The sequence below is a fragment of the Calypte anna genome, chromosome 2, assembly GCF_003957555.1.
Source record: "Calypte anna isolate BGI_N300 chromosome 2, bCalAnn1_v1.p, whole genome shotgun sequence".
In the NCBI taxonomy this organism is placed as follows: Eukaryota; Metazoa; Chordata; class Aves; order Apodiformes; family Trochilidae; genus Calypte; species Calypte anna.
Window position 1 is genome coordinate 104,134,062 of NC_044245.1, and position 15,892 is coordinate 104,149,953.

General features: G+C 46.7%; 1 protein-coding gene across 1 annotated transcript in view; it reads left to right on the forward strand.

The window, feature by feature from the left end:
* The first annotated feature begins 1,416 nt into the window (after window positions 1-1,416).
* Window positions 1,417-15,892, forward strand: part of CABLES1 (Cdk5 and Abl enzyme substrate 1) — a 73,464-nt gene continuing 58,988 nt past the window's right edge. Inside the window, exon 1 of the mRNA XM_030444677.1 lies at window positions 1,417-1,937. Within this exon, the coding sequence (XP_030300537.1) occupies window positions 1,417-1,937 (521 nt within the window). The remainder of the gene's footprint in view (window positions 1,938-15,892) is intronic.

Below are 15,892 nucleotides of genomic sequence, written 5' to 3' on the forward strand. Positions count from 1 at the left end.
CATCATTTTCTCTCTCTGACCATATCATCTTGGTTTTGTTTTTTTTCCTTAAATTAGCAAACTTTTGATAAAATCCGAAGAGGCAACTACAATATCTGAGACAGTTTGGGATGACTGTAAATCATCCACCAATGATAATTTCAATATAATAGAAGTCACTGCAATGCTTTATGAAGAAGGCGTGTGTCACTATCTTGCAACAACCATATGTTCCGCTGTTTGTATGTATCTGTTATCCAACCCTTACATAAGCTGTTGATGAAATTATCATCACAGGACAAGAACACTTGTAGCACGCTTGAGTTGATCAAAATAAAGAGGTAAAAGAGCTTTATGCTGAGGTGCGATTGGCCACCCACCCTCCCAAGCCGCAGCTGCAGCAGGAGGGAGGGTACAGACCTGCAGGCAGCTGCACAGCAGCCACCAGTTTGGGAAAGACAAGGAATACAGCGATTCTGGGGCTTGACCTTCGTACAAGAGATCAAACTCACTGTGCTTTCCCTGGTGCGGGGGAAAGAGAAGGGTTGGGGAGGTGTCTGAGGGAAAGGCTGCGGTGGGGGTTGCTTTTAACAGTTTAGGGAGCTGGTGAGATGTTACTGACAGACACACAGACAGGCAGCCGCACGCCTTACACTGCAGCAGGCCGCCAGTGCGAGCCGGGACAGGCCCAGCCGTGCCATGCATGACCCGCAGATGCTCCCATCGTTCCCCTCCAACCCCCCTCCGGAGAGCCAGACCCTGTCCCGGGGTACCGGCTCCGACCCGGCAAAAGCCGCAGAGCAGCGCCCGGGCCGCCGAGCACTGCAGGGCTGCAGCCCGGAGCTGCTCCAGCAGACGCGGACCGGCCGGGCTGAGCCGAGCCGAGCCACAGACCCCAGGACCGGCGCTGGCTCTGCCAGGCTCCGAGAACCATGTGCAGTATACTACGGGCACAGACTCCACCTTCCCCGGTTCCCGCCCGCCCCCTCGCATCCAGGAAGGGAAAAAGAGGAGGAGGAGGAGGAGGAGGAGGAGGAGGAGGAGGAGGAGGAGGAGGAGGAGGGAAGGGGGTGAAAGGGAAAAGAAAAAAAGACGAGAGGTTGAAAGGAGGGAGCTCGCCGAGACCCACCCTTCTCCCTCCTCCTCCTCCGGGCTGCTGGCCGGGCTTTTGTTTTCCTCCAGCTCCCCGTTCCCCACACGTGATTGCCGTGTTATCGCACAGGGCGCTCGGCGGCGCGGCTGCACCTATAAATACGGAGCGGGCGGGCGGCGGGGGCCCGGGGCAGAGCGGTGCGGCTGGGTGGACGGCACCCCCGCTCCACCCCCATGTACCCCGGCGGGCCGACGGCACCCATGCCCCGCCGCCCGCCCGCCTAAGGGGGAGGCAGCCAGAGGCAGCGCCCGGCCAGCGGGGAGGGGAGGGGGAGCCGGCCGACAATGGCGGCGGCCGCCACGGCCGCCAGCCCCGGCAGCCCCGCCGCCGGGCCCCTGCCGCCGCCGGAGCCCTGTCCCAGGAAGGGGCAGCCGCCGCCTCCGCCGGGGCCGCCGCAGCCGCCGCCGGTGCGCAGCGACCCCCGCCGCAGGCAGGCCGCGCTCTCCTTCCTCACCAGCATCTCCCTCGACGGGCGGCCCCCGCCGCCGGGCAACGACGGCCCCGCCGCCAGGCCCCGCCAGGCCCCGCCGCCGCCACGGCTGGGCAGCCCCCCGACGGCGCCCGCCGAGTCCCCCCGGCCCCAGGAGGAGGAGGAAGACGAGGAGGAGGAGGAGGACGCCTTCGCCGCGGTGCAGGTGCCGGCCGCCGCTTTCCTGGGCGCCGCGGCGGCGGGCAGCCGCGGTCGCCTCAACTCCTTCACGGCGGGGGTGCTGCCGGCGACCTTCGGCCGCGCCAGCCCCCAGGGCAGCGGCAGCGAGCTGGTGCAACCCGGCCCCGCCGCCGCCTTCGAGCTGCAGCGGTCCCGGTAAGCTGCGGGGATGATGCGCGGGCGGTGGGCTCGTCCCTCGGGAAGGGCGGGAGCGGCGGGGGGCAGCCCGTTCGCCGCGGGGTGGGGAGCGCCGGTGGCGCGGAGCCTCCTTCGGTGGGGCCGGGCGGGCGCCGGGGCGCCCCGGTACCGCCTGGGCTGGGGGAGCAGCGGCAGCGGTGAGGATGTGCGAGCGTGCAGGGGCAGTTCGGTTCAGGATGCCCAGGGGCACCCAAGCCTCCGGGAAGGCATCGGTGGTTCCCGCCTGGGCTCCAGTGGCGGAAAGTTTCGCTCCTGCGAAGAAATGCAGGCGCACGGCTGCACAGCCGCCCGCCCTCACTGCAGCCCGGCGATGCTGCGGAGCGGTTGTCACCTCTTTTCTGGTGGCTGGGAAGGGAATGGGGCGTTCAGCCCGCTGTGCTGCCTGACCTCTGGGCTGCGAACCCAAGTGCCTTGTAAGCAGATCCGCAGCCCGCAAAGGGAAGGAAATCTTGCCATCGATGCCCAGTGATGGTGTACGGCGCATGGTGTAAGCAGCGTCTGGCTACCTCCCTAAATAAGCTGCTTTATCTACAAGTGGTTTGTGTTTCTGTGGGTTGTTCCTTGCCGCCGGGTACTCTTTTGCTTTTTATTAAGACTATCTCAAAAGAATAACCTTACCTACTTGAAAACCCGCGACTTTTGGCTAAGGAGGTGTTGTCACATAAAAATGTGTAAATGCATATTGAATTGATTGCTCCATGGGTACAGAATCATTTTTCTTCACTTTTTCAACAACATACTCGGCTATCAAAGACTGGGGGGGAAGAAGAGCTAGGGAAGAAGCCGGAGGAAGTGACTGCTCTCCCCAAGCCCACATCGGCCGCCACTCCCACATTCCCCATTTGCCACGCTCCCTTCTTGTTTCTCCCTTGGACAAATAGGTAGACTTTGAGTCACATGCTTTTGCAAGGGTTTATAAGGGTAATTGAGCATAGACTGCTCTAGAAAAATCCCTTTCAAAACCAACTAACTTGTAGGTATTCCAGGATAAAGTTGTCTTAGCTGTGTGCCCCACTGTTGTTGGGTTTTGTTTGTTTGTTTTTAATTCCATCCGGATTGTTTTGAGTGGCTTTTTTTGAGCTCCTAGAGAGCCCCACCTTGCCAGGTAAAATGCCAGCCGGTGGGTTACCACCCATCTTCAGCCAGTCATGTGTCTCTCAAAACATTTTCAGAAGTGACAACCCTCTCGTTGCATCATGGATCACCAGCACAGCAGTGCACAGTAAAAGGCACACTTGTGCATTTTAGTTTGTGACAGTTCTGCACACTGCTGCGCATGGCCTTGTGAGTGAGAAGTGACCCACAGACCATGATTTGGGAATTGCTTTTCTACTCTTGAACTTTTTACTTGTTGGTGATAATGTACTTGGCACCACTCTCTTAGGTTTCAAGAACCTGGATTCTCCTTGTTCTTCCAGTTAGTGTGTTTATTTGTGCTAAGATTCCTAAAGACCCTCCATGGTCTCCCTGGCTTGCAGCTGTGATTCTGCACTCAGTTCTGGCAAGGATGCTCACTTCTCACCTGTATCACTTTCTCACTTAGCCCTTCCTTTTCCTGTTGTTGGTTTCCCTTGCTCTTCTTTGCCACTCTCTGAATTTTTCAGAGACTGTGACTTGAGAATTTTTCCTTTCCTGTGGGTTGAGAACTGTGTGGACTTAAGAGGGAAAGAGCTCTGGTTTACAGCCTCAGCTTTGCTAACTGCTGTGAGACTGCACGTGTGTGGAGCCTTGGGCAGACTTTGGCCTGCCTTTAGAATTCGTTTCTGTTCTGGAAAGGTATATATTTTAAAACATCAAGAATGGAAAGCTGCAGACCTCAGAGGCTGTATTGAGCGTTTGCTCCCCATCATCTCAGTGAAAACATGTGGCAGGGACTCTGTTGCTGGGTTCACTCTTAGCTGCACAGAAGATAAATTTCAAGCATGCAAACGGGGGGGGGCATAAGCCCAGGGATGGAGGGTTCAAATGGACCTTCTGCTTCTCTGAATGGAGCCAAATGCCTAGCACTTGGCCTGTGGGAATCACAGCAACTCCCAGAGACCAGCATTAGCTCACCTGGAAGAGGATGATGCCAAGAAGCAGAGAGGAAAATAAGAGATTTTTTTTCTGTAGTGAATGTGTACATCCGCTGTCTCTCCTCTCACCTTTCTGCTCTCCTTGCAGCAGCCTTGAAATTGAGTTTGATGCACTGTTTGACAGGGTAGTCCTGTGCTGAGGTAGGTAAGTTATCTTGTAATGTGAAAACATTTTCTATTTCTGTATCAGGCAAGACAGGCTACCTTATGTTGTTGTTTTTATTTAGTTTTCAGAAACCATTGTGAAGTGTAATCAGAGTTTCCTGGCTTTTTTGTTTGTGTTAGCAGTTTGTATAATTGCATACTAGTTTATATTTAACAAGGTTATCATTAATGTGGTTTGGGTTTATGCTCTATGTGTATTCACAAGAAACAAACGATACAAGAAAAGAACATGGAGCTTCTAGCTGTTTGGAGGCTAGCGTGTAATTATATGTAAATGGCAAAAACATACTTGTTCAGAAGTCAGCTTGTTGATGCCAAAGGCTCCTGTCTAGTGCAGAAGGAGTTTGTATCACTTTTGTGGTGAATAGGTGGCTGAGGACACAAGGCTTCTGGTAACTAGGGCCAGGTTCTTCTGCCAGGTCTTCCTTCATGTGAAATTGTACTTTCCAGGTATGTCAAATTAGAATTAATTTTGACAATTTCATCTTTTATTATTGAGAAGCTCTGTGGAACTAGATTTCAGCAAGACTGCTTTAAAATAATTTTATATCCTGTAGATTAGGTGGTGATCCTAGGTCCTTGTTTTTGTGTATGCCTGGAATTCTTGTTGCCATAGTTTTCCTTGGGAAAGACGCTGCTGTTTCCATATGTGAAATTTCCTTTTCTGCATAAGGCCTTTTCCACCGAGCCAGGTGGTTAGAAACAAGCACATCCTTTTTTTTTTTTTTTTTTTTTTCTCTGGTGGGTTGTGTTGTTTTCTTTTTGTTAGGTTGTTTTTTGTTTGGTTTTTTTGGGGTTCTGGGTTTGTTTTTTGTTGGTTTTTGGTTTTTGTTGTGTCTTTTTTTTTTTTTTTTTTTAAGAAAGCAAATCAGCAATTGGATTTGGAGTTTAAACATTGCTTACAGTTGCATTTGTTTGTGTTGCTGTGTCAGGCTTGAAGGCAGATGGGCAGGAGAATTCCTTCTGGGAGCAGCTGGTGCTGGGAAGGAAGCAGAGCAGAATAGCTGCTGAGTAATCATGGGGAGGAGGTCCAGTCAAAAGGACATTGAAGTAAATGTGGTCCAGATGGATTTATCTTCAGAATTTATTGACCTACACAACAAATCTAATTTCCCGAGTAATTATAAAATTAATTTTTGATTAGTAAAGCTTGTGAAAATTCAGTTTGCTTCTACCCATCAGAAAATATGCAGCTGTATTTGGCCTCAGTAGTCATCTTCTGGGGAGGTGCAGTGAAGTGAAGTGAAGTAGGATGGTGGAATGGCTGACTTGCTTGGCTTTTGTAGAACTTGCAAAGTGCAATGGGTTGTTAGTGCCAGAGGAAGCCTCCTGGGTGTGGCTGAGGAGCTGAATCCTGCTGTTTAGTTTCGAGGTGGAGGGCTGAGAGGTCAGAGCCCAGTCCTCCTAAGGCCACCACAGAAGATGCCTCCAAAGTGAACATGCCAGTGACAAAAGAAGAGTTTCTCAGAAACAAGCATCTTACATAGTCCTGAAAGAGGAGCAAAACAAAGAGCTGGGGGCAGCGTCCATCCTGTGGGGTCATCCCACCATCAGGAGTGGGGTAGGGAGCTGCTGGAAGCACATCAGACCTTTTGTGTGTGATGGAGCCTCAGTTATTTATTCTCTGAACTTAAAGCCCTTCAAGGCAGCCTGACTTTCAGAATGACGTATACAAGAATAGCGTGAAAACATCAATTTAATGGTCTGAGAAGTGAATTGGGAAGTGCACGTGCTGAACTAAGTCTTTTCATAGGTGCGTGACCTTGTATACCACTGGCAGCGGCTGTCTGTAAAAAAAGGGGGGTGCTTATTGACTTCAGTTGTCACTTTGGGAGGCTAAATGGCCTCCCTGTGCCACCCTGAAGAGGAAACATTCAACAGCAGGGCTCAGACTCAGGTAATAAAGGCTGTTTTCACTGGGCTGCACCTCCAGCATCCTGCTGCATCTCTTGAGGCAGGTCCCTTATGGCCCATTTTCAGTGCTACAGGCACAGCCTAAGTCTTCAACTGTTCCAAGGGCTGCTCCCTGAGAAAGCGCTTGTGGTCCCCATGCACACAGCCTGCAGGCTCTTCCAGACGTCCTGTCAAGGGACACAGAGCACACCCATGTCCTTCAGCATGAGCACTCTGGAAAGCTGGGTCCTCAGGATCACTTTGGGCTGTGTCAGAGTAGTCCAGTTTTGCTGGTGAGCTTTCTGAGCCATGCAGCCCCACATCATACCGACAGGCATCCATCACTGTTGTTCTCTGCCTTTCTTTTCCCCTGTTCAGGGCACAGTTTTGTGCCTCCTTCTGTGGCTTCCTTTGAAACTTGAGGAAATGTGGTCATATTCCAGATGTTAGTTGCAGATGACCATTGATTCAGAAGTCACTGTGATACAGTGATGCCCAGACAGATGGACAGCATTGATGTATCGGCCTTGTTCCCTTAATACAAAGAGCTTTTAAAAACATCCCTCAGAAGTTTGCTCTGGCATATTTCAGGTTCTTATTATACAACTTAGCAAGCATCTCAGGCAGGTGAAAGAGGTAAAATTCATTAGACAAGGGAAAAATAACCTTTTGCTGTCAATTCTGAAGAGGAGCTGGGACAGCATGTAGTGTTCATGACTCTTAGGGAATTAATTAGACACCTTCACAGAGGGACAGACACTTAGAGGGAGCTGCCTGTGCCGGAGCCTCAGGACTGGGCAGGTTACAGAGTGAGGTGGCCTTAGATCCCAATGGGTGAAAGGGCTCTGCCTGAGGGGATGTCCATTAACCCCTGCCAGAAAACCTGAACTGCTAACATACAAAGAGTCATGTTTGTGTTGGCTGCCTTCACTGGCCACCAATTCAAAGCTTTCTAGGTCCAGCCCCTCCTGGGGAAGTCCTGTGGTTTTACCATGCAGGTGCCTAGCAGGCATGGGGTGACCACTCATTAGCTGTCAGGAGAGTGGAGGAAGAGCAATAATTCTGCAGGTTTGTTTATGTGGTTGTTGCATTTCCATTACTCTGTCTTTCTTTTCAGCCTTTTCTTCACCAGCAAAGCTCCAGTGCAGGTAGCCAGGGTGTCCCTTTTCCCTAGGAGCCTGCTACACAGCTCTCTGCTGCACAATACTGCTGCAACTATCTTGAAATGGTGAAGGTCGGTAGCAGTCTTGTGCATTACCAGTTCTTCAGATCATTCCAAAAATGTAGTTTGATGGTGGATAGATAAAATAATGACAGATCATAGTTTGAGGACAGCTTTTGGATAGGAAGTATGCTTCAATCTGTAATTATGACTTTGAGAACTCTTTTGGCAGAGGATGTAGCTCAGCCTGGATCAGTTCAAAGCAGCTAAAACACAAAAATTAATTTCTCTGAAAAGAAAAAATGCCAACCCTCTAGTAAGTGTGTGGCTTCCTCATTTCAAAGAAGTCTATATCAAATGGGCCGTCCAGTGGGTCTCTAGAGTGTCAAATGTGATAGGAGGTAAAGATGAGAAGTAGAGTCACAGAATGTTAGTGGTTGAAAGGGACCCCTGGACATCACCTAATCCAACCCCCACTGCCAGGGCAGATTCACCTAGAGCAGGTTGCAGAGGATAGCATCCAGGTGAGTTCTGAATGTTTCCAGAGACAGAGACTTCACATCCTCTCTGGGCAGCCTGTTCCAGTGCTGTGTTACCCCTACAGTAAAGAAGTTATTCCTAGTTTCAGTTGAACCTCCCAGTTGACTGCTGATCCTTGTCCTGCCCCTGGACACCATTTAAGAGTCTGGTCCTGTTCTCCTGACTGCCACTCTTCAGATATTTGTAAACATTGAAGAGATCACCCTTCAGTCTCATCTTCTCCAGGCTGAACAGACTCTGATCCTGAAAAGAACCACATCCTGATTTGTTGGTTTGTTTTAAATTCCACCTCCACCCCCTCCAGTTTCAGCTGTATGTAGTCTCTCAGGCAAGATCTCCACTATATGAACATAAAGGCTCATCTTCATAATTTAACCTGAAAGCACAGAGGTTTGGTTTTACATGTTGGGACTTACGTATGTTGAAACTTCTGCAGACATCAGCTTATCCCATGATAAATAAAATCACATTCTCTTTTGACACATGCAAATATCCATAAACTCACCTCTGGAGGTGTGATAATACCCCCAAGGATGTAATCCTTTCTGACAACCACTCTCTTTTACACTCAGAATTGTTAAAATGGCTGTGGGGCAGCCCTCAGATTCCAGGCTTAGCAACACAGCAGGTGCAGCAAGATGCAGAGCTGGCTAAAAATCCCTTTGCCAGTTTGCTGTGAGAAGTATTATTCCTAGAAATTGGAAATGACATAATTTGGCATATGGAGAGTATCTGTCTGCTTTCCTGTATTTTCAAATAACACATTGAAAAAATTAAGGAATGGTATTGGAAGGTATTTCATAAGAAGGTCTTAAGAGGTTTTATTTGCTGCAAGTGTAGGGTAAAGAACTCAGCAAATCAGTTAGGAGAAGAAATCTTCACTGGTGGCTGGAGAAAACACAATGTGCCAGTGGGAAACTTCAAGGAGTCTCAGGGTTTGTTTTTCAGGCTGCAATATGCAAATTTGTAGGAGTACATACTTAAGGAGCTTCAAGGTTCCTTTACAGGGCCTACTGTGTTACATTCATAGCAACTGCTTTCCTGTCATGAATGCTAAATGTATTTTCTGTTCTCATGATGTATTTCAGAGTCAACAGTGCTCTTAGCAGCTGTGTTTGGGGGTTTTGGCTAAGGAAGGTTTTCTATTGTGGAAAATTTAGAAGGGAATAAAAAGTGAAGCAGAGGATACTTTTTTTTCTAGAAGAAGTAGTTTTGAAAAAAAAAAAAAAGCTTTTCACCCCATATATAAACACAAGGATTAGCAGATGTTCTTAGCAAGCAGTTCTGTTTTCCTCCATGTTGTTATAGATTAGGCTAGCAATTTTGTGAAATTGAGGTTTGGAGGGAAAAATGGTTCACTTACCACAACTGAAATATATTCTCCTGTGTTTGTCTTGGATGGCAAAGGAAGGTATGTCCTTTCTGACCCAAGATCCTCCAAAGCTTGAACTGTACATTTACATATGTATAAAATTAGTTAAATTGAGTACCAGCATATAAAGTTACGCTACTAAGTAAATCTTTGCAATATCAGGGATTTTACAGTATGTTATTGGCGGGCTTTAAACATAGAAAGCTAGATAACTTTATTTATAATAATTTTTCAGACAGCAATGGATTGCATTTTGGTGTTCCTACATACAATCATATTACCAAGGAAAATATGATTAAGTTTTCAAATCTGTATGCTGTCAAGGCAAATCAGATATAGGCACATCAGTTGATGTGTAAGGGCATTCAAAAGAAGCATATATTTTCCTACAAAGAAAAAAAAAAACCCATGATTTTGTGTAACAGGAAAAATCTGTAAGGTGACACTATGCAAACTTCTTTCTGCAACATATCATGCAGCTGGAACTGAGCCACTGGAAAGAACAGGAATGAAGGCTCTTCAGCTTGCTGTTCCCTGTCTCTGGGCTTTGGGTAGGATGTTGAGCTCCAAGAAGTCAGTAGTGCCACTCACTTTGCAGCCTCCTTTCAGGGAACTGTTTCTAATCCCACCTGCATCCTATCTGCTTTGCGTGGCCTCACCCATGACCCCACAGGACACATCTGCATATATTTTTTGTGTAGACATAGGGATAGAGAAGTGAAAGGGGGATGTGGTGGTGATGACGGTGCAGCTTCCATGGGTACCAACCCCTAAGCACTGTTGCTGTCCTTGGAGGTGAGCTTTTGTCTTCTGAATCATGGGAAGGCTGATGATGGCTCCCTCTCTCTGTCTTCTCCCATCTGTGGGGCATGATTTCCCTTCCCATTTCAGGATGGCAAAAGAGCCACTGGAAGTACAAGTGTCAGCAACTCCCAGTAAGGAAAGTGGCTAAGGAAGGATGGGGATGCTCCAGCATTCCTAGCATCTTTGTTTCTGCTGGGTTTGCCATGGCTGGCAGTGCTAGGGGAGGCCCCAGCCTTCCAGCAAAGTTCAGTCACACAGAGGTTAATATACCAGAAGGGAAGGGGAAGAGGTGAGTGACCCCAGGCTGAGCTGTGTCCCTGTCTGACAGGAGGTTTACATGCTGGCACAGTGGCATGGATTTTCATTTCATCACAGTGGAAGTGTCAGATGTTACTACCATTGCTTTTTACAGAGGGGACTGGCAGCACTGCAGCAGCCTCTTCCCTGCTGCAACTGCTCTCATAACAGAGGAGCAAATTGTAACCCCAGGGTGGTGATGTATGTGCCCTTGGAAAGGCACAAGCAGCACAGCTTCCCCAGCCTACTTCAGGGGGAGAACTGCAGAATTTTAGTTTCCTTGGAGCATAGCCCTGGAGGAAAGCAGAGCCTGACTGCCCCAAGGACCTAGGATGCTTTTGGCACTCGGGGAGGACTGCTCTGTCACCTGGAGGAATGTCTGGTTTCGCCCAATACCCCCAGCACATCTAGGGATGGAGGAAAGGGAACCAGGGGGTGAAAATCATATAAGGCCCTTTGCCTTCAGACCTGCTTGGATCACACACAGACATTTGTGTGTACACAAGTACAGTCTGTACCTACAGTTTAAGAAGCTCTCATCGCTCCTTGTTTATGCTGGTATGTTCTGGGAACCTGCACTCAGCCTGTCTGAAGGATGTAACATAAACCAGAGACTACATTTGGTCTGAAATGGGTCTCAAAAACATCTTTTCATTTTTGAGCTTGTTTTTTTTTTTGTGCTCACAGACTTTATTCCTTGTTTTTTCAATGTCATACCCTTCCACAGACCAAACCTATTTTCCTGCTTCTCCTGCACTTGTGCCTGTACCTACAGATCCAACAAAAGAGGAATTTAATTTCCTCCTTTTTCAGTTGAGGTTGTAATCAGCTACACCCAGGAAGCCATGGGGTGGCAGAAGGATTTGTCCACGTGTCTGTGGGGTGCGGCTGCCATGCACAGCGGGGAGTGAAGTCCTGTGTAGGTGACAGGGAGCTACATGAGAACAAAGACTCCACCATGATACCTAGGACATGGGCAGAACTGAGCACGCTTAGTAGTTACAAGCAAACTTCATAATTCTCCAATTTTACTGAATTGAATGATACCGTTTCCAACTAAAACACAGAAAGGACCTTTTTGGTAATAAGAGGAGAGGAAGAGCCTTTAGATGCTACAGTGCAAAGTGCACTTTAATGGCTGGGGTAGGTGAGTTGTGTAAAAAAGTGTGGATAACTCACCAGCTGCTCTTCATAGTCTTAGTGATGTAGTCTTTGAAGCATAAAGGTGTCATTAACATTTTCTAAAATGGAGTTTAAATAACCTCCAGTCTTCAACCAATTGTGTATCTTAGGAACCTCTTTAATTTCATGAGGCAGTTTTTACTTAATTGAAGGAAAACCGGGTTTGATTTTTAATTGGTAGTGTTTACTGTTTTGTAGAATGCCATCTTTTAAAAGCACTTCTTCTAATGCAGAAGAAGTGGCATCTAAGAGGTGGTTTCTTAAAAAAGCAACTTTACAGCAGAACACAAAGTGCTGCTGTCAGATACCTCCATTGTGACCTTTGAGATTTATTTGTAAAATCTGTATTTTCCAATGTCCGTGACTTGCCTCAAGATAAAATGTTTTTCTATTTTAGAAGACACTCCAGGTACTGCAGAACTCACAAACAGCCTTCCAAATAGCAACTGTCTGTGCACATTTGATTTAAGGAACAGACTTCGTTGTCCAAGGTTTTTTGCCTCTGTTTGTTTTAAAGAGATTATTATAAATACTGGTTTCTTGTTTGTTCATTAGTTTCCTTACTGATGTAAGGCTGTTCAGGTCGAAGATACTGCTATGGTGTAGCAAGGATCAGCATTTGAGCAAATAAATTTAAAAGTAAAAAAATGCAAATTGTATGAATTTGCCAGTATGTTTAAATAGCCATGCTCGAGGTGGTGTTTTCTGTTGCTATTCTTACATTTTGTGTGAAGGCTGAATTGATGATGTGAATGGAAACGTGTATTTTCTTTCAGTGAGTTTGTGAGCTCACAAGCTTCATTCTCCTGGAAGGATGTAGTTGGAGGGAGGTTGGTTTTTATGGTGTGGTACCAATGCTGTGTTTAGTCATATACAAAATGTCTGTACTCCTCAATGTCCTGTAGGAGCTGAGCCCAGTGCCCACAGAATGTTTTGTGCAGTAGGGCACCGCACAAGGATGTGGGCTGTATCTGGAATTCACTCCCAAAAAATGGGAGGATGGGGTGGGAGCAAAGAGTCTGGAGTGAAAAAGCCCTTGTGAGCCACTGTGTTTGCAAATGTCAAGGCATGTGTAAACAAATGGGCTCTGAATTAATTGTAGGGTTGCTCAGGTACCAATGAGAACAGAATCAAGCTTGTCTTTTCTATTTTAGGTGCAGAAGTAGTATTTCCAACCTGTGAAGGATTGCATATCTCGAATGTCTTACAGGATAAATGAATGTGATGTCTACAGCTGAGGGTGGCACAGTCTTCTGCGTAACTGGCAGTTGTCTTGCAGTTGTTGCAGTTCTCTGTTTTGTATGATTCCCAAGAATATTTCAACGAGGTCTTGTCTGGGGTTTTGTTTTGTGTGTCATTTACATATGTTAGAAGAATCACAGCTTTTGAGAGGCTCTTAACCCTCGCATCCACTTTCCCAAGATGTGGGGTTATGGTAATGAAAACTTGACTTCATCAGTGTTTGTTCTGAATTACACGTCTGTATTCCTGTCTTATTCCTGCACAAGAGAGCGGAGCAGTTGAGCAATTCAAGCTGGGATTTTTGAAGGAGTCTCTGAACCATGAATTTTGAGGCACTCTCTGAGCTCCTGTGAAAAATCTCACTTTGAAAAGACAGCATGTGCTCTTCCCTTACACGTTTTCACAGATTTTGCTTACTGCTCTTTCCAGATCTGCTCCCATTTACTCGCCCTCCCGGGGATCTTTTTTTAGGAGTGATTGTCATTGTTGTGGACTGTAATTGTGGTTCTGCTTTTATTGAAGTTAACAGCATATCTCTGGTCAAATCAGCAGGTCAGAGAGCTTGCTTTTTACTGACACATTAATAGAAATGGACAAAAATGCTCTTTATAAAACTTCAAGTGTGACTTTGAAGGCCACAGCACTGCTAATCCTTTGTCGTACAGTATGGAGGGAGGTGGGCAGGCTGTAAGAAACGCAGAATTGAGGTGGAAGTTCTGCTTTTCTGACACGGTATGATTGTAATTCTCTGACTGCTCTTCAAGTTGTTGTTTCCATAAATTTGGAATGAGGGCAAAGTCAGAATGAAAAGCCATCTCAAAAGCTCTGCTCACACAGAGTGCCCCTGCCATGCAGGGGGTGACAGCCTGGCTGGGCTGCGCTGTTTCTTGGTCTGCACAAGCAGCTAAAACATCCACTGTGCTGAAACAAAGCTAAGCAAGGGCCACTGGCACTATACATTGTTTAGACCAAGAGCTTCTCTATCCAGAAGGGCTTTGTCTGTGTCCACAAGCAGCAGGGCCCAGCAGGAGTGGATCAGTAGAGCCAGGAGCTTGGTTCTGAGAACCAGACACCCGCGCTACGGATGTTCAGACCAGCTCTAGTTCCCTGTTCTTGGAAAAAGGGACTCATATTGAGCAAGTTTAAATTTCTCATACCCTTCCTTCCACGTGGGTTAATAGACTTTTTATTTGACCCTATGATGCCTTACCCCTTAGACATTTCCACTGGAGATCGCTGACTTCCCTCTTTCCATTGGGAGGTTTTAAAAAGACTTTGTAGGGAAAAAATTATTTTTTTTGCTTGTTGAATCAGATCACTGAGCATCTGTCTTCTTTTTTGCTAGTAAGTTATGGTCTTTCTAAGTCTGCATTTCATAATGTAGCATTTTTTTGATGTAAAGCTCACCTACAGCTTTACATCAAAAATGTAAAATTGTGAAAATGGATTTTTTTTTTAAAATTATGAAATTACAGGCAGTTACATTAGCAAATATCTTACCTGTCTGTTTATTGGAAAAGGTGAAACAGGAAAATGAAAATTTCGAAGTTCTGATTCCCTTGTTGATGGCAGTTTGTGAGCTTGATCAACAGACAAGGCTAATGTCATACCCAGCAAGTTTTCACCCTTGTCCTGAGCTGTTTTTAGATGCGAAATTGCATCGGCTGAGGAAGTAGTGGTTTCTGTCTGTGAGGTCTGGGAAGGAGGGTTTGTTCATTTAATTAAAAGAAAGATTTTAAAAAGTGCCACTTTTATACAAAGTATAGCTAATTTCACTTTTAAGTGGGAGCAGTAATGCAAAATTGTGCCTGTGACTTTGATGTAAGCAGCTACCAAATGAGCCTTCATGTTGGCTTCCACCCGAGATTTTCTAAGGGGAACCACACCAGGGTTTGGCACATGGTTTGAGGGTTATGCTCCTCCTGCAGCCCTGCCATCTGCAGCTCCTCACACTCACATTTGTGCTTGCCCTCTTTCCCAGTCAAATGTCCTCAGTGTTTGATGAATGCATCTATCCATCCATCTGCCTCTACTTATCCAAGCTCAAAGCCATTTCCCCTCTCCCTTCCATGTTAGACAAGCTCATTATCGTTCAGGTCTGAGGAGGAAAAGGATGACAGAAGCAAAGTAATACAATTTTTCTTTTTTCTTTTCTTTTTTTTTTTTCTTTCCCTGCTGCTGGAGGGGCCATGGCCCCTAAGGAACACTTAGCTCAAGCTTGTTTCTTGTAGCAGACTTGTGGGGAGGAGGGAAAATGCAATGAGTGCTTGGGCAGTAGAAGGGACAGTGGCAGAAGTGCGATTTTGGTTCCTTCACTGGATGGATTCTTTTCTAAAGCAAAAATAAAGGCATACAGATCTCATGTTCTCCAAGTAGTGGTTAGCAGATCCTGCCTGAGAAAGGAAATCTTCCCAGTTCTCATTATCACTCTGTCACAGGTAACTGAGTGCTGCTCTGATAGCACTCACACCTCCCACTTGTTGAACTTGTACAGATGGTTTCCTCTTGTTGGGATCAAGCATGGTGATTCTCACTGCCAGGAGTGCACTGGCTTCCCCTTGGCAGCACCTGTGCCAGAACCTGAGCATCAGCTGTGGGAGACCCTGATCATTGACTGCAAACCCCTGGCCTTTTCCCCTCACCATCGCTGCTACCTCCTCACACCTTCTTGCTCCAGAAAGCCTCATCCTGGATCCATGGATTACTTTTCCCTCAGTTTTCTTGCTGACATTGTTCTTGCAGCCTGGGGAGGATGGTGGGATTGCTGAAGCTGTTGCTGTGAAGGCTTTAGATGAGCTTTATATCAAACAGTGGTTGTGTGTCCACATTTCATTTGTCCTTATTAATACAAGCAAGGATATTTATACTGTATTGATAGCTGTATTTATTCTTTATGAGATGAAGGGGTAAGTTTTTCCATTTGCTAAACTGAATTTTTTTTTCCTGTGTAGTACACAGCGGTTCTGTTCCTAAATGTGGGTTTCAGTTGGTTTTTTTTTCCTTAAAAAGCTTCAAATCATGGTATGCTTGTTCTGTCTTGGTGCAAAGTTAAGATAATAAAAACAAAGAAGGAACTGGAAAGGGGAAATACTCAGTCTTAAGGCCTCTTTCTCTGTATCTTTTCTGACTATAAGTACAGAGAAGTTTTTGTATGCAGACAAGTTCAAAAGATTGCTATTAG